The following is a 22,880-nucleotide window of genomic DNA, read 5'->3' on the forward strand; positions in this document are numbered from 1 at the left end:
TTACACACCTGCACACACAGTAATTATTCTGCAGATAAAAAAAATCTTTGAATAGACACGTTCATTTTTTCATTCACTTTCTTTAACAACTTTATCCCATTCAGGGTTGCAGTGGGTTCAGTGCCTACCCAGAATCACTCGACGAATGGCAGGAACACACCCTGGATAGGGCCCCATCACACACTCACACAGACACTCATACATTCACAATAATGTATACATTTAAATTACTAATCCATCTACAAACATGTGTCTTTGGACTGTGGAAGGAAAACCTGAGCACCCAGAGGTAACCCACTCAGACACAGGGAAAAGACAACAAACTCCAATGAACCAAGGCAGGTATTAAATCCAGGACTCCAGAACCCTGGAACTGTGTGACATTGACACTACCAGTTGTGCCACTCTGCCATCCTGCCAACATATTATCACAGTTATATTATCATCTCAGTAAAATGATTATATGGTAACACTTCAGTATAAGAGGTTATTATAATGTCTTTTTAATTCACTTAAGAAGCTATTCCAGTATCTATATGTATCTGTCTGATTATGCTTAACTGCATTGTTAAGCAATAACTATGGTAAAATAGTTTTTTTCCAGAACTTGTTTTTGTCTATTACACATTAAAGTTACACAGTGAATAGTTAAGTGAGATTTTCAAAATATCTCTCTACACTTAATTTCATTTTCATTATATATTTTGTCTTGTTTTTTTTACATTATATGTGATTGCAATACTCATGAAATCTATATTTGTGTCACTGTAAAGCATACATTAAAATGTGTCTTCTGCATTTTACCCATCCACTGCAGTGAACACACACAAGCACGTATACACACACACTACTGCCCTAGGGTCAGTGAGTACCCCCAACCACCACCACCCCACTTACTCAAACAGAATTCTCTAATCACAAAATATCATTATTGTACATTCAATTAAAGAACATTTATACCTTTTTCTTTAAACATTTTGAATATTTATATATATTCAGGCATTATATACTTTGCAAACTGCCCCAGTACTAGCTGAAACAATAGTTACTTAATAACAATTGATTATTTATAAGTTGATACATGGGAAAGATCACATAAAGAACACATAAAATATAAAATGACAATTAAAAAAGCCATTTATTTAGTTATATCCAGTCACATTATTTACATAATAAAGTGGCAGCAGAGTGCTATTATCAATAAATAAAAAAGTGGAATATCAAAAACACATTTCAGAGTCAAGACTTTGGTCGAATGATTATGTGGATATTAGTAGACTAGGGGCTTCTGGTTAGAAAACATGATAGGCTGGCTGTGCTACTTATAGCAAAAAATATTCTGCTACCTCTGCAGAGATGCCAAACAATATTCCATACACAGACCTGCTTCACTCGATTAATGCAATGAGCACTGAATACAGCGATGTCAGAGCTTCTCTAAATAACACACAAGAGAAAGCTAAAATTTAAAGCAGGGTGTTTCTGATCTGATGCTTAATCATGGCATTTGGAGGCACACCAGGCTGTGATATGGAGTCTCATCCTCCTTCAATGTTTCCAGCTGCGATATTCTCACACCTGCACACTGTAGATTTATCTAACAGAATGAAAATATTTGGCTCCCTCAGAATCAATTCATTATAAAATCTCATTCTTACAATAACTGACAAGTTAGCAGTTCTGCAGAGTTTGCTTCTCTGGTTCCCTTGGGCTTGTTTATGTACAGGTTCTGTAGGAGTTCTCATTTGCAAAATACAAACCGAACAGACAAGTCTACAGTGATACTGTGGTGAAAATATAGTGTTACACCATGGGCCGACACTGTACAGCCTTATTAATCATTGATTCTGTGCAGGCATTCATTCCATCGGTCAGTAGGGTTACGCCTTCAAGTTCTAAAAAAACAAAATAATAAAAAGTCCACTTCCTCTTTCATAGATCATGATACGTAACCAGTAATAAAAAGCATGTTAATGTAGTTAATCTAGAAGTTTTTTACTCTTTTACCAGTAATAAACAAAGCAAACCAAAAACAATAGACACAGATCTGTCCAAATATGTTGAACAAAATACATACTGTAGGACTTCTTTTTTTATTGCTAAGGGCTCATAACAGACAAACAGACACACAAATATACACTCTTTCATGCTGTAATTTGGTCGAGTCATTTTTATGAACGGCACACAGCTCTCTCTCGCTCTCTCTCTCTCTCTCTCTTGCAGGACAACAGAAGCCCAGGGCAGCATGTACAGACATATCTCAAAATTTCCCATCAGTTGGTCCTTAGTTGATAATCTGTCAAACAAAAAGTTCAATCAATTAATAAATACAATCATATATTTAATAGATATTTGATTAAATGGACAGTATATATACAAGTAGACTGCCTGCTTAGCATATCTAATAAATTAGTGATAAGAGCTTGAGGATTACAAAGCCTGCCTCTACTCTGGTGTCGCTGATGCAAAATGAAAACTGATAGTCTGCACTCTATTAAAGTGTGGCATGAGGGAGTGTTTGTAGGCTACAGAGAGAGGTAGAGAAAGAGGGAGAGCGAGAGAGAGACAGTGAGAGAGAGGTAGGGGGAGAGCAAGAGAGAGTGAGAGAGAGAGTGAGAGCAAGGAAGGCTCAAGTTTTCAGTCTGTGCAAATGACCATCGGCATAGTACTGTGTGTGTGCTTGTCAATATGAGTTTGCATGCTGAATTTACCAAATTTGGTGTAAATCATTTCCACATTAATTATGGCCAAAAGGAAGCCAGATGAAAGACTGACTTGTGTTTATGCCATATACATAAACAGTACTCAGTACTCAGTCAAAAAACAACCTTAAAATTGGTGATTTTATGTGAGCCAGTTTTTTAGCAAAATATCATCCAACTATGTGGAAAATTATTTTCTCAAACATATCTTTTATCTCAAAATTATCTCAAGTACTTTGCAATAAGACCAATGTCACAATAATTTAGTATTTCATTTCAAGAAAAGAAGTTATTATATTGGAATACGACATCACTATTACATGGTATTAAGTTGTTATTTCAATATTTTGCATATTTTGGGTTAATAATTCATTATTTTGATCTGTTCAATCTGTTGAGAAAGTCATTATTTTAGGATACATCAATATGCTGATGTACAACAAGAAGCCAGAAATAAAGTGGAAAAACAGGCTATTTTTTCTTGTCTCTGCTTCATGTAGTTCAGCTAATCAATCTTTCATTAGATTTAATCAGGTGCTGCTGACTGAACTGAACAAATCCATGCAATGGCTGGACTGCACTAAGAAGTCATGAGACAAATTGTGTACCTCTAACAGTATTCTTCTAACCAATATATCCATATTAATTCTTGTTACATTTTGCTAATGTTCTGTTGTATAAGTATTTCCTCCAATGTAATATTTTATATTTAGTTATTATTTATTTATTTATGTGTTTGTTCCATGTAATTAGTCAGTTAGTTAGATAGATTCTTTGTTTTCTGGAAAGAATTCCAGCATTAACTTTACACTGGGTGAGAATGAGTAAGAATGTAGAACATTCTGAGTAACAGACATAAAAGTAGGAATGATATGAAGGTATAGAAATGAAGAATTGTACAATAAATGTGAGAATTTTCAAGTAACTATATAATACAAAAGAGCAAAAAAAAGTTCCTTGTAAGTATGTTATGTCATATGGTAATTTCTGCAAACGTAGCCACCATCTGACCATAACTTACTTAAACCCATAAGGAACATTTGGCCTTAAACATAGCCACAGGCTTTGTTAGCAAAGTAAAATTAAACATTTAAAGGTAACATATCATTATCCAAAGAGACATTTACAGAATTTCATTACACTGTATTTTGTCAAAAGACAAGATAAAACACATAATAGTATTTGAGTAATAAACATTTGTTCATGTATTCATTTTTAATTATTAATTTTTTTGCAGACGGATTTATAAATCATTTTCTTGGACTGGACTGCCTGTAAGTGGAAATGATGTATCAAGCTAATACAATGAGTTAAATGTTTCTGTACATCCGTGGCTTACCTCCACTCTGTGTAATGTATCTCACCCATGGCAAAGCCTGATAGCCACTCTTCTCAATGATCTTTAGGTATCGGACCTGAAGATACAGAAATTGACTCAGGGTTATATCTATTAATGACTGGTTCGATTAATAAAGGACATAAAGGATGTAAACTTAAGGCCATTTATATGGCAGACACACCTGAATGCCAGAAACTGTGAAATAAGGAATTTCAAACTTCACTGTAATAGGTCTCTTTGCTTCTTGTTCATCACTCTCCACACTAGGTAGTCCAAAGTGAGCCCTCATCATGTACTCCTTCCCTCCCTGTAAACAAACATGAAATCACTACCTTAGCACAATCCCAAATCTTATAGAATGCATTTGTTTTCCTATATTAGCAACTGACTCTGTCAACAATGTTGTTAAAACATTGCATAAATATTTCATAGAATCAAAAAATGTTTTTCATTTATCATTTAAAAGCTTCATTTAACCAATAATCATGAATGACTTCCAAATATAACTACCGTTATTACAAGAAATGTATATATAATATTGTTGGACTTGGGCTCTGTACAAGTGAAAACACATATCCCTCAAATAATGTTGTCACTAAACACAGTATGGTTACATATACTTTTACAAATGCCTGACATATTGTTTTACAAATTATTTGAGATGCTGAGGCAAGATATATTTTTGGACTATCCATTCATAGCGTAGATGCAGGGAGTTGTGAGGTAGCTACTGTTAAACCAACATCTACATTAAAATAGTTTCCGTTTTATCTTATCATTGTAACAATGTAAAAGCAATGGCAAGAGGTTCTAGAACATCCTGCACAACACTGTGACAATGAATACAGACATGAATAAGCAAACATTCAGCTCAATAGTAGTCATACTGAGTAAGTGTATTTGAAATTATTGCATAATGAAAGCCTTTTCTTCACAAGTTACTGTAAGACGCTGCACACTGCACCAATATATTCTCACAATTTGCTGGATTTGTCTGTCCCAGCGGTTTAATAACTATGTGACAGTTTAATACAAGTAACTCATTGCTGTGCTACATATTGTGTTGAATGTGCAGAGTTGCATGAGTTCCTGTGAGTCTGAAGCATTATTACACATTCCCTCTGAGAGTTTAGTATGGTTAGATCGATTTAGACAGTCTTTGCTGTGCTTTTCATTCAGCTGTAAGATGTAGCTGCTTATTTTGATCAGCAAAGTAATACATTTTTACTGACGTGTCTTATTTAACTGTAAATAAGAGTAACCGTTAGGCCACCTTTCACCAAAAACTAAATATTTTGAGGTAGTCCACCATTAGAATGTTGTTTTTGGTAAGGAAATATGTGCAAAGAATTGTGGCTACTAAAACATATTTTTTCATTTAACTTTATTAACAATATGTGGTTAAAAGTTTGTGGAAACCTGCTCATACAACATTTCTTTTAAGGTTCTTCTAAAGTGTTGTAAGGTAGTGTCAGTAATACAGCCCCTTTTGACTGCAGTAACCCCCTCTACATTTCTGGGAAGGATTTAGTCTAGACTTTAGAAGATTTCTGTGAGAATTTGATGGCGTTCAGATACTGGTATTGTATGATTATTTCTAGACAACAATCCCCACTCCATCTCCTCTCAAAGGTATTAGATGGTGCTCCCTGATGCCAGAGAATTTGGGTCCGCTTTTCCGCAGCCCAATTTCTGAGGACTGGCATTGAACATGATGAATTTAAGCTCAGATGTGTCTGTTCCAGAGCATCCTATTTCATGTTCTTTATGGAGATTAGATAGGTTTGTGACCATAGCTGAATGTCTTTTTTCACCATAATGTAGACTACAACAGGTCTATAGGCAGTTCTTAAAACTGTTGTTAAAATCATCACTCACTGGGAAAGATTTGATGGTCCACTCCACAGCACTTTTCTCAGGAACCCATTTGGCATGGCCTGTGCTGGTCTTAAATCTGGGCGAGTCAGCATCACTGGGTACAGGCACCAGGATGCATACATTGTTGGCTGTGGATCGGCTCTTAAATTGACTGCGGGCCTAGAGGACAAAGCACACTATACTAAATAAACCCCACAAGTTATAAACCATCGCAACATACAAAGTCAATGATAATAAAAGAAAGAATGCTATTAATAAACACTCTTGTCACATAGTAGGTTTTCCTGGTCAAGTAACCCTTTAAAGTACAGTCTTATTATTCCGTTATAAATATTAAGCACTTGTCAGTTACTACCAAGAAGAATTATGATTAGTATGAAACATATAATATGTAAATTATACAGTTAGTATAAGAGTGAGACACTGAGGTGTATTAATGTAAACGGGGGACACTACCATTTAAAAGTTACAGTTACTGCCAGTGACATAGTAACAAGCAGAACAAAAATTTGCTAAGGGGCTAAAAACCAACGGGCGGCACGGTGGCGCAGCAGGTAGTGTCGCAGTCACACAGCTCCTGGAGGTTGTGGGTTCGATTCCCACTCCGGGTGACTGTCTGTGAGGAGTTGGTGTGTTCTCCCTGTGTCCGCGTGGGTTTCCTCCGGGTGCTCCGGTTTCCTCCCACAGTCCAAAAACACACATTGCAGGTGGATTGGCGACTCGTGAGTGTGTGTGTGTCTGTGTTGCCCTGTGAAGGACTGGCGTCCCCTCCAGGGTGTATTCCTGCCTTGCGCCCGATGATTCCAGGTAGGCTCTGGACCCTAAAAAAATTGGATAAGCGGTTACAGATAATGGATGGATGGCTAAAAACCAACCTTATGACGTGCTGTTGTATGGGGTTTAAATTTAAATGGATTTCCAGTGAAGTTTCAACAGGGTAAGGACAAAAGGACAAAGCCTGCTTTAAGAACCATGTCTTAATACATATGTCAGGTAAACCTTAGAGACGCTTGGCAGGAAAGAACCGTGAAGACTGAGGCAGTGAAGTGTACAGTATGTCTGAGCTTTCTCTCTCTCTCTCTCTCTGTCTCTCTCCTCTCTCTCTATCTGTGTGTGTGTGTGTGTGTGTGTATCTGTGTGTGTGATTTCTAGTACCTTAACTTTGATCTCTACTCGGCTATGGGAATACTTCTCAATCACACTTTCGATCCATATGAGAGGCTTGACCTGTAGGGAGTACCATAAAAAAATTTTAATTAGTAAAATACTAAAATCAGAACCCATGTCAAAAATGGTAGCATACATACAAACAAAAAAGGCTTATCCTGCCTGGCTAGCCTGAGAGTGTGTGGCTGGGCGAGGGTGTGTAATGCTTACTGTGGTGTTAAGGCGATAGGACATGAGTTCACTCTCTCCATCAGGGGGAATGAAGGAGATGGTCCGGTCATTCTCAAAGCGAGAGAGACGCACACACTGATGAAACTTAACGTCCTCTAACTCCACTGATTTGCTCTTTTCTCCTGTCAACAACACAGAAACATTTAATATCACATATTTTATAGTATCTTATTTAAATCATCATTTAATCTGTAAACCCACATAACCCTGAGTATCATATGGCAGTGTATTAATGATCATGTAGATAAACATATGCACACAAACAAAAGAATATAATAATGTCTCTATGACATACCATTTAAGAGATTTTTGAGGTTAATTCCTCAATTAATTTTTTTAAATGCTTGTCTATTACATTCCTAATCAGGTGAAGGGTTTATAAATGTATTCAATGTGATTTTCTTATGAATTGTTGCTAACGACTCAATGCAAATGAAAAATAAACACTATAAAATGGACAAATGTTTTTTTTCTTCAAACAAAAAATAAGTAAACAGAATTTATCATATTAAAGCATTCAATTGTAATTTTGTATTATAAGACCGGCAGGTATAGCATAAAAGAAAAAACAAAGGAGTGTCTTAGTAATTGCTTGCTGTTGCAGAGTGTTTGACCTGTGAGAAGGAGAAGGCAGCAGCTGCAGAGCAAGCTTTTAATGACTGAGAGCCTGGGAGCGTCCTAAAGTCCCTAATACCAGTGAGGTTTGGGAATTCAACACCACTCTCTGAGCTCCAGTCTGTGAAATGGGTCTTTCATTGTATGGAACTGGAATTGCTCTGTGATTGTGTGTGAGTGTTAATTCCTTGGTATGTTGGGCTGAGTATAGGAAGGAAAAAGAAAGAACAAGAATAGAATGGAGCTAGGGTTAACTGAGAATTAAAACCAGTAAAATTCTGATTGTTTGTATCACAGCTCCTATATAAAATGTCCTTTTCTAGAAGTGTTTGATTCCCTTTCTCTGTATCACTGACATTTACAGATGAGCATAAAAGGGCTGAGAGAAGTGCACAGGAAGGCACAGCTCAGCAGTCTCTGTGTCCCCTCAGTAGCAGGAAAGGCCTGCTGGGACTCAGCCCTCATTGCTCACACTCAAACACCTACTGATGCTATCTAAAGGTCATGCCGAAGTGTGACCCCTCAGTCTAATGCCTCCTGATTGGTTCCTCAGGGCCTAATGCCAGACAAAGTGAGAAAAGTTGATTGGTGTTCTGAATGCAGGCACTCTGTATCTAATGCATTTAGCTTCTCTTAGCAGTCTTGGCATTTATGAGTTTGGTATAATCTGATGTCAAATTGTAAAATGATTAAGAACAAAATAACCAGTGCAATTCATATACAGACACAGATGGGGTCATAATTTAAACAGTTCCAAACATGTCTCTGTTTTAAATGAGAAAATGATTAAGAAAATCTTGAGAAACACAATTTGCAGATGGGATCCTGTTATTGTAGAAAAGCTTATAGAGTCAGAATTGCTTGAAGTGCTGTTAAGAAGAAGACATGAAATTTTAACACCTCTAAAAGCTATTTCACACAGAAAATGGATATGAATATTTTACCCGATGCCTAAAGCATTGTGTTACCCTACTTTTTAATACATTTTTTTAATTCATTAGTGGTTGTAATTAAATCAGAGGCGGTTAACCTTTCTAAATTACACCATTTCAGATTAAACCACCCTGAAAAACTTTGTAAATGTATTATCTCCTTAATTCTGCTGAAACTGAATTATTTACTTTAGTATTTACTTTTTAAAAACTAGGGTAACACAATGCTTTAGGCATTAGGTAACATATTTATATCCATTTTGAAGTAGCTTTTAGAGGTGTTTATAGAGGTGTTAAAATCTTTATATGTATTGTTCTTATCAACACTTCAAGAAAATTCTGACTATGTAAGCTTTCTACAATAACAGAACCCCATCTGCAAAAAGTCAGAACAGCTTGAAGTGGTGATAAGAACTTTTTACTTAATTGACAGTGTTGATGCATCCATACAAATGTTCTATTAAAGTACCAGTATCAACAAAAATTTATCTCGTCCTGTAGAGAGCAGTGTTTCCCTCATTTAAAGAATGTGCATAACTATATTACCACCTTATAATAGGTCATATTTATCTGGCTGAATTGTCAGAAGTTACCAGCCTGGAATAAAATGAGCATTAAAAATCCTACAAAAGTTCTGGATGATATATTAAAGTTTCACTGAAGAAAGTACATGAGGAAACTAAAAGTCTACATGACTTCATCCATCCTCTTTGATCTTACCAGTCAAAGTGTACTGCATCATGCTTATGCACAATCTATTGTTTTTTTTGTAAATTCATTGATTAACTTGTTTATTTTTCACTTGATGGAGAAACATTTCTAGCATTAATCGCATTTGGAATGATTTCATTCTCTGCATCAGCTGGGTCTGGATGTGGAGAGGAATGCGTAAGTAGGAGCTGATCTTTAGGGCGATTGACACCTGCTGTGCAAAAGCCTACGGTGGTGATTAAGGAACCGAAGCAGATGGGAGAGAATCCATCAGTGGAGTACAAATGTGCGAGGTGGAGTATGAATTGCCTGCTCTGCTGAGGTAAAACTGGGTCTTTATATAGACATTAGAGCTAAGCAAAATATTGTTTCTTAATTATTATCATGACTTAGGCCTTCACAATACTGATATCGCAGAAGTGTGCAATATTTAAACAAGGTTCTTAGTAATCACTGTGTGTGCACTGTAAGCATAATTATATTTCTTTGTGGTTTCGGAAGAATCAAGGCCATCATTCCAAACTGAAAGCAATGGTTCATTAACGCTTTTAATAAATCAGGTATATATTCTTTGTAATGCATAATTTAAAATTTTGAATACTGAATTTTACTTATTTTTGTAAATTGAAATAGCTAAAAAAAAACATTCAAAATTACTTGGAAAATCATCTTGTTATATTTACCTACATTTACATTAAATATTAGTTTTTTCTCCTGTAAATTTTTCAGTTCTGTGATAGGAGTTATACTGACATCAAAAATATTTTTTAACTGTTTGAATTACCACAGAAACTCATTTGTAACACGAGGTGTTTAGATTTTAGCACTTTTGGTCTGTAATTACTTTCATGCAGGTAGCATTCAGATGGATTTAAAGTGGGTTCCTATCTAAATAATCTAAACCACAAAAATAATTCAGTATTACCCACATGTAGAGCAGGAATAAAGCTATATCCTCATCTCTTTTTGTGATTTCAACATTTGGAGGGCTTTTTGCCATTTCTCTGGCATGAGCAGATAGAGAGGAAGCCTAGCATGTCTGACAAAGCCACTTTGTTTTTTTATTTTACTTTTTTACTGACACTGGGGCATTCTAAATATGTTAGACTGGTTTTAAGCATGCAAACAGACTGGAGGCTAGCAATGGGTGATTAAACATCTTCTGAATGTTATGAAAAATGCATTACAAATGTAGTCGTTCCCTTTAATTCAATAGACAATCTTGTTTTAAGATGTACCAGTTACAAATACAGTCACTCACTGCCAGTGATCTCGAAAAGCACTTTGTCATTGAGCCCCAGCCTTAGTTCTGGCATCCCTGAAAGAACCACTTTCAGTTTAATGCAGCCCACAATCTCACAGCGCAGAACACTGCCTGTAGCACTAACCTGGGACAACACAAAAAGAGAAATACAGGATTATGAAGTATAAACTGGAAAACTTTCTAGGATAAAATCTGATCTTATTACCATAATCAATTCCATATAAAAGAGTTAATATATCATAACAAATGTACATATTCATAATATTCATGCAAAATATGCTACACCAGCAATTATAAGTGCACCCAATAAAGCCTTGAGCACAACTTCCAAAACATGCAGCAGAGGACAAAAAGTCAAGCAGAGAAAACTGCATGGTAATGTGAATGGTAATGCCCCATTAGAAAGCAATGAAACGTGGGGCTGTTGTTAATCAGACAGGGTACTGCTCCTGAGAGCTACTGTGGCTGCTTTTCAGAATCACAGCCTGAGGTGCGCACCAAGAGCTGGGGCATTCAACCTAGGACAAAGTAAAGCAAGCACTCTGGAGGAACAGCAAAGGAAAACAATCACAGTCTCCTCCATTAGTCAGTTTAGGGAAGTCTGAAAATTTGACCTTGAGACAATTGTGAGGAAGGTCATTAAAGGAATACTACATAAAGGAATGATATGTCCTTATGTTATCAAGCAAAAAGATAGATAAAATTACAGCTGCACAATGTGGACAGAAAGCCAGTATATTTTCTTTGTTATAGGTCTTGCAGTATAACCATGCATAGGCAAACCAATAAGGTTACATGATTAAAGACAGGACTACATTATATTTAATATAATACTGTAATTCATAGGTCAAAATACTGTAAACTAGTCAGCCTTTAAGTAAAGGCCATTAAGTGGCCTTTACTCCTTATCAAGTATGGTCATATCTGGTTGCAGAAGTAGTGCATGCAACGTTCACGGACCATTTCAATTTCGTTATTCATCCATCTCTGGTGTATATTTGTAATGAATGGGTGTGAAACACAATCTGCATGAATTTCATTCAACTCTGCTTCTCTCGGGTACTTCTGAGGTACTACAGTTCCTTAGAAGAATTTTTTCACTCAAAATGGTCAAATTTGTTCTTATTGCTATGAAATTTATTAAAAAGCAGAATGCTCGTTTGTATATTGCTGCTTGCTGTGACACCAGTACTGAAAGGTCAACATCAGAATAATAAATCATACATTCATTCATTGTCTGTAACTGCTTATCCAATTCAGGGTCGTGGTGGGTCCGGAGCCGACCCGGAATTATGTGCAGCCCTATAGATGCAGCTGATTAAGGCAACTGTGTGTTATGTAGTATATTATTGACAGTAGTGTTGATATGAAATCAAAATAGAGAACAAAACAAAAAATGATTATTTTGAGAGGTTTTTATTAATCTTTAAATGAAAATAATAACAGAGCATTTTTAATTCACAAATCCTTATCTCCATGTGGTTTTACTCTAAATAAGGACCGACAGCATACATTTTCAAAATGAGATTCTGTGCTTAATAGGTTACCTCTAAAATGTACCAAGAAATCATCGCTACAAAATGAAAATATGCAAATAAAACATAGGGCGGCATGGTGGGGCAACAGGTTGTAGGGGTTATGGATCCAAACCCACTATCTGTGAGGTATAAGGTATGTTTTACCCAGTGTCTGTGCGGGTTTCCTCCAGGTGCTCTGGTTTCTCCCCACATTCCTACAACACATAACTCATCTGGCTGTGTAAAAGTGTCCACAGGTGTGAGTGTATGAATGACTGTGTGAGTGTGTGATGTGCTGTGATTGACTGGTGCCCCATAAATAGTGTGGCTCTGGACCCACTGCGACCAATTACAGATAATGAATGAATGAATGAATGAATGAACAAATATATAAAATGTATATGTAATGTAACTTACTAGTAGGTTAACTGACTCAATGACATCCATGAACACTTCATTTTTCCTATACTTGATACCTTCTGACCTCCAGGATACCGCATTTGTTACTGTTGCTGGTGGGCGTGGAGCTCCAACCTCCAACTTATGCCCTTGCTGGGTGATATACCTGAAACAGAGGTAAACAAAAAACAAAAATAAGCATATATTAACAACAAAATACTTTGTTTTGATGAAAATATTATAGGCAACATCTATCATTGTGGGGAAATGCTGTTCTCTCTGGTTTGTTTATGTTCAGAAGGTCAGCGTCTTTAAGATGGAATGGTATGTTTGAGGGAAAAAACTGTTGTTTATATTTGTTGTTTATATTTGGCTTAAGATCAAATTCTCTGTACGTTTTTATTCACTGTTTGAATTACCACAAAAACTCCTTTATAACTCGAGTTAGTTTTGTATAGCATGTTCGGTCTATGTTTCCTTTCATGCAGTTAGCGTTCTGCCAAATTTAGAGTCAGTTCCAACCTAAATAATCTAAAACAGGAATAAATCATTATCCTTATCTCGTTTCATGATTTTCAAAGTTTAGAATGTCTCTAAAGCCTAGCATGTCTGACCAAGGTATTGTGTTTGTTTACTTGTTCATTGACACTGGGATTTCATAAACCCCACACATACAAACTGACTGGAGAGCTAGCAAATGTTAAGGAAACATCTTCTGAACTTTATATAAAAAAATTATTTTTATTACAACCGTGCCATTAATTGTTGCCCTTAATCAGATATCAGACATTTTCTTATTTATTTAAAACTGAAACACTGCAAAAACATCCTCACATTCATTCCATTTTTGTCTGAAAGGTACTACAGAGTGGGCCATTTACATGGATACACCTTAATACAATGGGAATGGTTGGTGATATTAAATTTAGAAACTAAATCCAATGGATACTGGAAACCTGTGCTAGCATTTCTCCTCCAGTGTTGCTATCAGTGTGTGAAGAGTGGGAGAAGAAGGTTGCATTGACAATCCAACACAATGGGCAGCACTTTGAACACATTTTATAAGTGGTCAGAAACTTGTAAATAACTCATGAAAGAATAAAGTTACATTAAAACCACACCATTGTTTTTCGTGTGAAATTCCCAATAAGTTTGATGTGTCACATGACCCTCTTCCCATTGAAAAAACAAAAGTTGGATCCAAAATGGCTGACTTCAAAATGGCCGCCATGGTCACCACCCATCTTGAAAAGTTTCCCCCCTCCCATATAGTAATGTGCCACAAACAGGAAGTTAATATCACCAACCATTCCTATTGTATTAAGGTGTATCCATATAAAAGGCCCACCCCGTGCATTATTCCACAAAAAAGGTCTGACTACCAAACCTAAAAATAATAATAATAACCACACTTAATATTACAAATAAAATTGCAATGGACTAGGACACAAAGTTTTACATGCTAATAAATAATTCAAATAAAATGCATGATTAGCTTGTGTTCAGAAGTAATAATTTCTGTGAAAGCTACTCCACAAATGTAGTGAGATATGCCGTTTCTGTTGAGTCAGTAAACAAAGCAGTGGAGCTGATGCGCTAGGGTCTCCAGTGAATAAAACGCAGGTCCATAGAGACACTTAGCCAGATAAACAGCTGAACTGTATTTCCATCAACTGCATGATGCACTCAAACAAAGACTTCATAGTTCACTTTAATATATTCTCTTGGCTTTATTTTCTGCTTATCCTACCATAAATCTGAATTAGTTTGCTGTGTCTTTGTAAAGTGTGTTTGTGTTAATAATATGATGTATGAGCGGTTTCAGCTTAAATGCATTATTTTTAGATGTGAAGCACCTCATGGAACTGGCAAGTAACTCACTCACTCATTCACTCATATACATACACATTCACACACAGTTAGTATAGAATACTTTAGGTGGCTCAACACACTCAAATTTGCTCCATAGCTGAATATAATAATTCATTTGTACATGCTTATAGGAGAGGTTAATAATGACATGTAGATTTTTAAACAGCAAAAATAGAAGTCTGTACATGTGACGTTTTAAGGCTATGCTCACGTAATAAGCCTCAGTAATCATTTTTGATATTTTGCTCAGATTGAATTTGGCTATTTGATGGTTCACATTCATAAATGTTAGTGACCTGTATCTATCTATAATTTGAATGAGTCTGTCCCTGAAATACACAAATTGATACATTTATGTGGCTCAGTCTCAAATGGGTCCCAAAGCCCTGTTTAGTACACAATGTAGGCCATGATTAATGGTATCTATACCAAAGTACTTATTAATATATCAAACGCATTTTATATTGAGCTTTCACCTGAATGGCACCTTTTCTAATATTCACTGCATTATTTTTGGTACAGAATCTATAGTAATATCACCCACAAAGTGCACTATGTAGAAAGCACAGAGCCATTTTAGACACAGCCTGTATGTCACTGCCTTTATGGGCTGATGACAAAGGCGCAAAGTGCATGAATACAGTCAAAAAAAGATGCATGAAATAGAGTCTGACCGTACACATTCATGTTGCATATGTGTCCAATCTAGGACCTCGTCTGAAATTTACTCAAATTTGATTTGAAAAGATTAAATTTGACATGTCCACACAGCCTCAAATACAAATCAGATTAGATTTTGAGTCTGGTAATGTGAACATAGTCAAAATCACAGAGGCAATATTGTAATCCTATATTTGCTATCTCAAATCTTTACTAATATTGATGCCAAATAACTTATTGAACAGTGCATTTAATTTCCATAGCACAGCATTTTAATTATTATAAAATACATTAAAATATGTTGCCCATATGATAACATTCTATTTTTGTCAAAATAATGTAAGAATTATATTTCTTCATGATATTCAGCATAAGCTTAGTTTAGTATTCAAAGGGAACACTGTCTTATCATCCGAGACCATATTCGTCCATATTCATGTAATTCAGAAACAAATATTCCAATTGGCTGTGTGTTTATTAGGCCTTCTGAAGCAGTGTATCTATGTTCACATTTCAGAAGATAAATAAGGAGTACATTGAATACTGAGCTGTGAATAGAAAATGGTGGCTGGTGCCCATTTGAATGGTGAACAATGAACACTGAATCAGTACTCACTCCAGTAAGATCTTGCTGTCTGTGGTCTGAGGCAAACCAAAGTCCATGACCTCATCCATTAACTCATACACAGTCACAAAGTTGTCTCGTATGCTCTCCTCTTCCAAAAATTTAAAATACTCTTTGAACACCTACAACATAACCAAATATTCATAAACACTTCTCATCCATTTTATGTCTGGAATTAAGATTATTAATAGGTAATGATTCTACAGTTATTAAAACCTATTCTCTAAATGGCGTGAGAGATAATGTATTCAGGCTGCCAAGACTAACATGAAGATTTTACTGGTCCTTGTATTTTAAAGAGCTTATTTAAAACAAAATCACAAACATGTAGCAAATATTCTGTGAATGGATAAGTACATTCTTGCTAGTAGCCTTTTTATTTTATTTTTTATTTTTTGCAAAATTCATCTGCCTTCATAAATACATTGACATTAACTTTATTAATTGACTATATTAATTATGCACTCTATACAGAGATGTGCAAATAAATACACTTACCTCCACTATCTTGTACAGAAATGAGTACACAAGGGCAGCATTTGTATTCTTCCTGGTCATTGCTACTACTGAGCACCAACTGTCAAGGGTTTTTAACTTGCATTAGAAATACAACACTTACTAGCCCAAAAAAAAAAAAAAACACACACACACACACAATTATAATCATACACAAGATAAAATGTAAAATATCCTATGCCGATCCATTAGAGCTTCACATAGGGCCCACCACACTCTTTCTACCTGCAGCCACCAAAATTCCTGTTGAATCCTACACCTCAACACTAAGGTTGCTGTGGCCATTTATGATGCGATCAGCAACCGGCTTTCCATTTCAGAAAAGACCTTAATTGTTGGTGATTTCAATATTCACTTTAAGAAGGATCATAATCCACTTAAAATGGCATTTGAATCAATTTTGGATGTGCTAGGGCAACTACAGTTATACAACACCACTGGAAGGCTCAACAGTGAAGTCTGGTGTCCTAGACCCAGCCCCCTACAAGCCAGCTTTACAATCCTACCTTACCCTTTACCATCAACAACAAGGCTGTACGTAGCCCCACTGGCACCTTTAATGCATGTTCAGTGCCACCAGTTCCATGTGAACTTTACATGCTACATCACCAACAACCCCAATAGCACCTTCCCAATCCTTCACAGCTGCCCTTAGTTTCTGGCCCCTGATGCCGAATTGCACAAGCAGGGATGTGGCAGACTTGGCTACAAATCCCCTAACAACTATCTCCACTGGTGTTACATGTGCCTGCCACCCACATTCCCTTACCTCAGCCACCAAGTCTGCATACTTCAGCGTCTACCTTTAGAATGCTTCATCTACTGCATCCTCAAATGGAACTGTTAACTTTATGAAATAAACTATCTGTTTACTTTCAGAGTAGAGCACTTTGTCTGGCCTTAGTGTAGTTAACACAATGCACTCTGGGACCTGCAGCTTTTTCCCCTCATCCACTTGCAATTTCTAATCTCATGCGTCACCCCATCTACCAATATTTGCACACTTTCTCGAAAACATTCCCCCTCACACACAAAGCTAACTATTTTATTAATACAGCTACTAGTCAATGCATTAAACTTTAGCCATTGGCTGCCCAACAAACATGCTAAAACCCTTAGCATGTGATTTTGTCTCCATGTATACCAACCCTGTGACAAACTAACTTTATAAGCTGATATGCTTCAGCATGCCAACCCCTGTACATAATCCACAACTAGGGTCTTCACCTACCCACTGTCCAAGATTTTGCGGTGTTGAAAGGACATCATAAGTTGCTCCCAGCAAAATCTTAATAAGCCCACAACTCTTGCCAGGAAGTCTTCTGCTTCTCTAGATTCTCCCATCGAAGCCACTGGCCTTGTTATACCTGTGACACTGCTGTTGCATACCATGCCTCCTCCTCCTGCTCACGAATAAAACTAGTCATCATTTGCCTTCTCTTATGGCCTTGTTAATAACCCTCTCCATCCTCTCTACTTCTGTGATTGAAACATCATAAATTGTCAATGGCCACCTAATACGAGGCAGTAAGCCAAACAGCAGACACCACAATTTCAACTTCCCTGGCAAACACGATCTATCAATGCTATTAACAGCCTTTACCAATTCAGCTTTTAGTCCCACAATTTGTTCTGTATTGTTTAGCGCTGCACTATACCATCCACCTAAACACATTTCTCCTTCCATCAAAAGGAATCTCCAATAAGAAAGGCAGAGCCACAAATGTAAAACAATTATAGAATAAACAGGATACTGTAGAGGTTACTGTGTTTAATATATAAAAAGTGGGTGGAGCCATGGGTCAGTACAGGTGATAGTTCAGCTTCTTCTTCCCTCTTCATCATGATGGGCATAAAGTGGTCAATCTCACCCATGTCAATGTTGCCCATGTAGTTTCGGCATATAAGCACCTACAAGACAAGTTCAGCACAAATCTTTAACCTCAGTAATACATAAATGAAGTGATAACAGATATGTAAAACATAAAAATGTATAAGCATTTATTTCATTCCATTTTATCTGAAAACAATATAAAAACATAAGTGCATATATGCTGTCAGTAATTAATGATTTGTTTTTGTTTGGTTCAAAAAGATGCCCAAAATGACCAGATCCAACTTTAGGCAACCAAAATTCAGTTGCTGTTTGCAAGAGAATCAGCTTTATTTCATCACAGGAACAGGGTTGAGTCAGCATGAGTGAGAGAGTGAGTGAGTGAGTAAGTCAAATGTTTGTTGCTGACCTCTGAGAGCAATAATATACAATAGTCTTGGAGGAATCCAGACTTATGAAAAAAAAATCATAGGAAAAGATATTTGCACAAAGGTCAGAAAGGGATGAGAAAATTTCAGGAAATAAGAAGTAGGATGGAAACAGTCACTGACAATATGTTGGGCTGAAAATATTGTGTGTATTGTGCCCATTTCTTAGGTCTAGTGCATACTGACAAGCTTCAGAGTTTATTGAAAAGTGGCAGAATGAGTGGTTTGATTAGTTACATAAATGAAGTTCTTGTTTTCAAATGGGGATCACACTCATGATCATAAAATAGATTTTGAACACTGTGATTGTTACGTGTGGAAGTAGTCATTGCTACAAGGCTGAGTGGAAGTACAAGAGACTGGGTTTGCCAATCATGGATCACTTCAAACTCTGGAATTATTCTCACCATAAGTGCGTAATTTATATTATACTTACTACACAACAACAGATAAGAAAATAATAATAATAAAAAAAAATAATTTACATAGAACAATCTAAAAACTCATATCAAATATTCAATGTTTAACTTTTAAACATTAGACATTAGAGCAGTCAGAAAAATAAGTCCTTCAGCTTTCAAGACCTATTGCGCAAAGACCAATAAAACAGATCCTTCACCTTTGGGGCCTCCCTACTGACTCTATTCACCCCAATTTATAGCTTTTAGCCCCACCTCCCAATTAGCCTGGGCCAAACCATTCTCACCCTAGGTGGAACATCCATCATTAACCACAAATATATAAATCTATGAAATCTAAACAAAACACATAAGCATAAACATGTTCTCTATTCATCTTACCCGTAAGTATATTTATTTTCTACTCATTCTAATCCTTTTTATTTCTCCTCTACATGTACAATATTAGACCAGCCTACCCCAACTTTTTAACTGAGGGCCTTTTGGAATCTATAATAAGGAAAGATGGATAGACCACGATTCCTTTAGAAACCCAACCTGAGAGATAAGAAATAACAGGTAAGTGTATTAAATATTTTCACATTGAAGATGCTAACAGAAATACTGTCTAATGTCCATTACAGTCTTAGTGATGAAGCAGGCCTTAACCACATTACAATGATACATATGTTTAGTACAAATGATGTGTTTTATCATACTTTGTCTTATAGATTGGGATTAAAACTTTTATATAGCATTTTGCATGTCCAAATGTATCCTCCACTCTTCTGGGAAGGCATAAGACTATTATACCAAATGGAATATCAATATGAGAATATTATTGCATGAGTGGTTAGCTACTGATGTTTGAAGAATAATTCTGTATTGCAACTTATAGGAAACTGTATACCGCAATATTCTTAGCACTGGGCATCATTACCCTTAGAGTCTTGTGTGGCTTCAGTACAGCCTTTCATTGTATTAGCTTTGCTACAGAGATTAATGAGGCTGTGCATGCACATGAATATTCTACACAAGAAATACCTACAAAACTGTGATTAGATTAAAAGAATCAATCTCCTGGTTAACTGACTTTAGTCTGTTTATTAACTTGAACTCAATCATGAACAGTTGAAATCTTTAGATTCTCTCGCCATACTATATTTAAGGCCAATGAGAAGCTGCAGAGTAGCAGTAAATTTCTCAGTTAAGCGGCAATCAGCCAGGGTGTGATGTCGAAATTTATAATAATAGGAATGAATCATTTTAAAACAACCAGGGTTAAAAATAATAATAAAGCAATGTTTATGTCCATTTAAATTACATTCTAGAATTCTAGATATTTTTTTTTTGTGTTCATTCATTCACTGTAACCCCTTATCCAGTTCGGGGTCGCGGTGGGTCCGGAGCCTACCTGGAAACACTTTGCGCAAGGCAGGAACACCCCCTGGTGAAGGCGCCAGTCCTTCACAGGGCGACCTATACTGAACACTGTAAAGCAAATATGCAACTATTTTTGGTTTGCCAAAAATGTAATATTTTAACTAAAAGCAACATGTGAGTTTGGGCCCTAATTTATCTACAGATATATTTACAAAACTCCACGATTTTTTAACTGCAACTTTTGCTGCCTTCAACAGAATATGTAGGTCATGATTGTAATATAACCAATATCAGCTACGTCTATGACCTGTCTTAATGAGAACCTAGCCTTTCATGTAAAGATCAAGCCAATTACAACAAATCAAAAGAAAGATTTTATTTTTCATTTTCACATTTGAATGTGCTATCTGATTGAAAACTAAAAAAAAGTCAAGCTCTATTACAATAGGTAAAATACAGTGTCAGGCCTCAGTAAGATGCATACCTAAGAAATCAAAGAGTGTCTGGTAATATAATGTGGATTGAGCAGGGATGCCTTAAGGTAAAATATATTGGATTGCTCTAGGGCACAGACAAGAAAGCTTTCATCAGCACTGTCAGGAGTCGCCACCATATCAGGAGGTAATCCATTCAACTAAAGCCCTTTGGCTGCCTCACTTCTTGGCCTTGGCCTTCTCCTCTCACTCTCACTCTCACTCTCTCTCTCTCTCTCTATCTTTTCCAAACTCTCTCAGATATCATATCAGACTAAAAGACGTTGGTTTATACTAATGTATTGGCTTTTCAGGTAATTACTTGAATTGACTATGTAACCTAGTGCAAAATACAAACATTATTTGGAACTTAAAATTACTAATAAAAATCTGATTGATTTAGAGGAAGTAGTTCACATGTGAATGTTCAGCTCAGCCAACCTCAAACCAGTTTCAGTCATTTCACTTGCAGTTAAATCGCCTGTAATGGCAGGCCAGAACGGGTTTTACAGGTACACCAAAAATAGTGCTGTATCTCAGCTGCTTTAAAAGGCAAAGGATTTACAAATTAACGCCACCAGTTTTATTTTAAAGCACTAGATTAACAGTGATAAGCATTAGCACATTTAACAAGCACGCTATTGCACTTTTACACACTTCCCCGACTTTAGTTACACACTACTAATACGTAGCATTTTTTACGCTTTTAAAAAAGACTGCTTTACTTTAGCTTCAAGCACACTGTGTTTTTCTCAAACCCCACTAAGTTTGACTTTAAAGTCTAGGCAACTGTCTTTGAACATTATTATTATATTTAATATGAAATTCTACTGCTTTTACATGATAGTTACACTTAAGTATTGTATCTTTAAACCCTACATGTCATTGAAATATGTTTACTTATACCTTTAATATCTACTTATTCTACTTTACAACTGGAGCATTTTTAATGTTTAAATTACATTTCCTTTATCATTAAACACTTCTAAACTCTACTCTGTCTTTCCACTGTCGTCTGTATTGTCGACTGAAGGTACCTCAGAGTTATGGAGTCGTGTCGATTACTTGTGCACGCGTCTCGGTACTTGGACCGAACTGGAATGTTGAAATTAGATCGTGAAGTCTATGCAAGAGGCTGTGTGCTGTAGCTACGTCCTCTTTCACGCAGACAGGTGTAACTCTCTCTATATATCTCTCTTACCTTTCCTTTCAGGTCCAGGATGAAGATAGCGGACGCCGCCATCCTGGTCGTGTAAATGTGTGATGTATTCAGGGGTCAGGTAGGGAAGCGTTAGGGGTTTTATTTCTGTCCTGCTTTAGAAACCCGCGCTGATATTTCCATCCCTCACACTTCTCTTCTCTCTCGGCTCGCGCTCTTCCGGGTGTCGAGCAGATCCTGTTCTGCAGCTTTTCCTCCAGCGGCAGACCTCCGTGTGTTTTACTCACACACCACTTGGCGAAGAGTTTAAGACCCGCACGCCACAGCAACAGCGAGTTCTGCTTAAATCAGGGAAACTCGGTTAACGCGGTTAGATTGTTTCAGGGTGTTTTAGGACGCGTTTTGCTGTCAGAAAACTGAACGCCCCCTACGGAGCGCTGTTATAAAACAGCTCCAGCATCATCCCTTCACTCCTCTGCTCAGAACAATGCGTGAATATCTGAGTTTTTCACAAGCACATGAACTGGAAAACATAAGACAACACTAAACCTTCATTTAAAATGTCTTTAATTAAGTTTAAAAGGAGTCAAAACTGGACATTAGGAATCGACTCATTAACCCATCATTTACCAATTTCCTTTAAAATACACCACATGCTAAAAAGGTGAGTTTTGTTTCCATTTAAATGTAATTATAACCTTAAGTTCATGTTTTGGCTTTATGGAAGAAGGCTTGATTTAATTTTATCCAAAACAAACGTATACGGTAATAACCGCA

The 22,880-nt window shown here is 36.5% G+C and overlaps 1 protein-coding gene across 1 annotated transcript; it reads right to left on the reverse strand.

The window, feature by feature from the left end:
- Positions 1–1,139: 1,139 nt before the first annotated feature.
- On the reverse strand, positions 1,140–22,397 carry ap1m3 (adaptor related protein complex 1 subunit mu 3). Its single transcript, XM_066665090.1, has 12 exons — positions 22,146–22,397; positions 18,183–18,339; positions 16,411–16,478; positions 15,904–16,034; positions 12,774–12,921; positions 10,837–10,963; positions 7,297–7,439; positions 7,075–7,146; positions 5,920–6,078; positions 4,223–4,348; positions 4,042–4,117; positions 1,140–2,296 (listed from the first exon to the last, which is right to left on the reverse strand). Exons 1-12 carry the CDS (start codon positions 22,185–22,187, stop codon positions 2,274–2,276), a joined length of 1,272 nt encoding a protein of 423 aa, XP_066521187.1. The 5' UTR covers positions 22,188–22,397; the 3' UTR covers positions 1,140–2,273.
- Positions 22,398–22,880: the final 483 nt, after the last annotated feature.

The sequence above is a fragment of the Hoplias malabaricus genome, chromosome 3 (assembly GCF_029633855.1).
Source record: "Hoplias malabaricus isolate fHopMal1 chromosome 3, fHopMal1.hap1, whole genome shotgun sequence".
Classification (NCBI taxonomy): Eukaryota; Metazoa; Chordata; class Actinopteri; order Characiformes; family Erythrinidae; genus Hoplias; species Hoplias malabaricus.

Excerpts from the sequence above, each read along its gene's own strand:
- ap1m3 (XM_066665090.1), bottom strand. The coding sequence starts at position 22,187 with ATGGCGGCGTCCGCTATCTTCATCCTGGACCTGAAAGGAAAG. Across the intron at positions 16,035-16,410 it reads TTCTGTACAAGATAGTGGAG|GTGTTCAAAGAGTATTTTAA; the intron begins GTAAGTGTATTT and ends GTTATGTTGTAG. Across the intron at positions 4,118-4,222 it reads TCACAGTTTCTGGCATTCAG|GTCCGATACCTAAAGATCAT; the intron begins GTGTGTCTGCCA and ends CTGTATCTTCAG.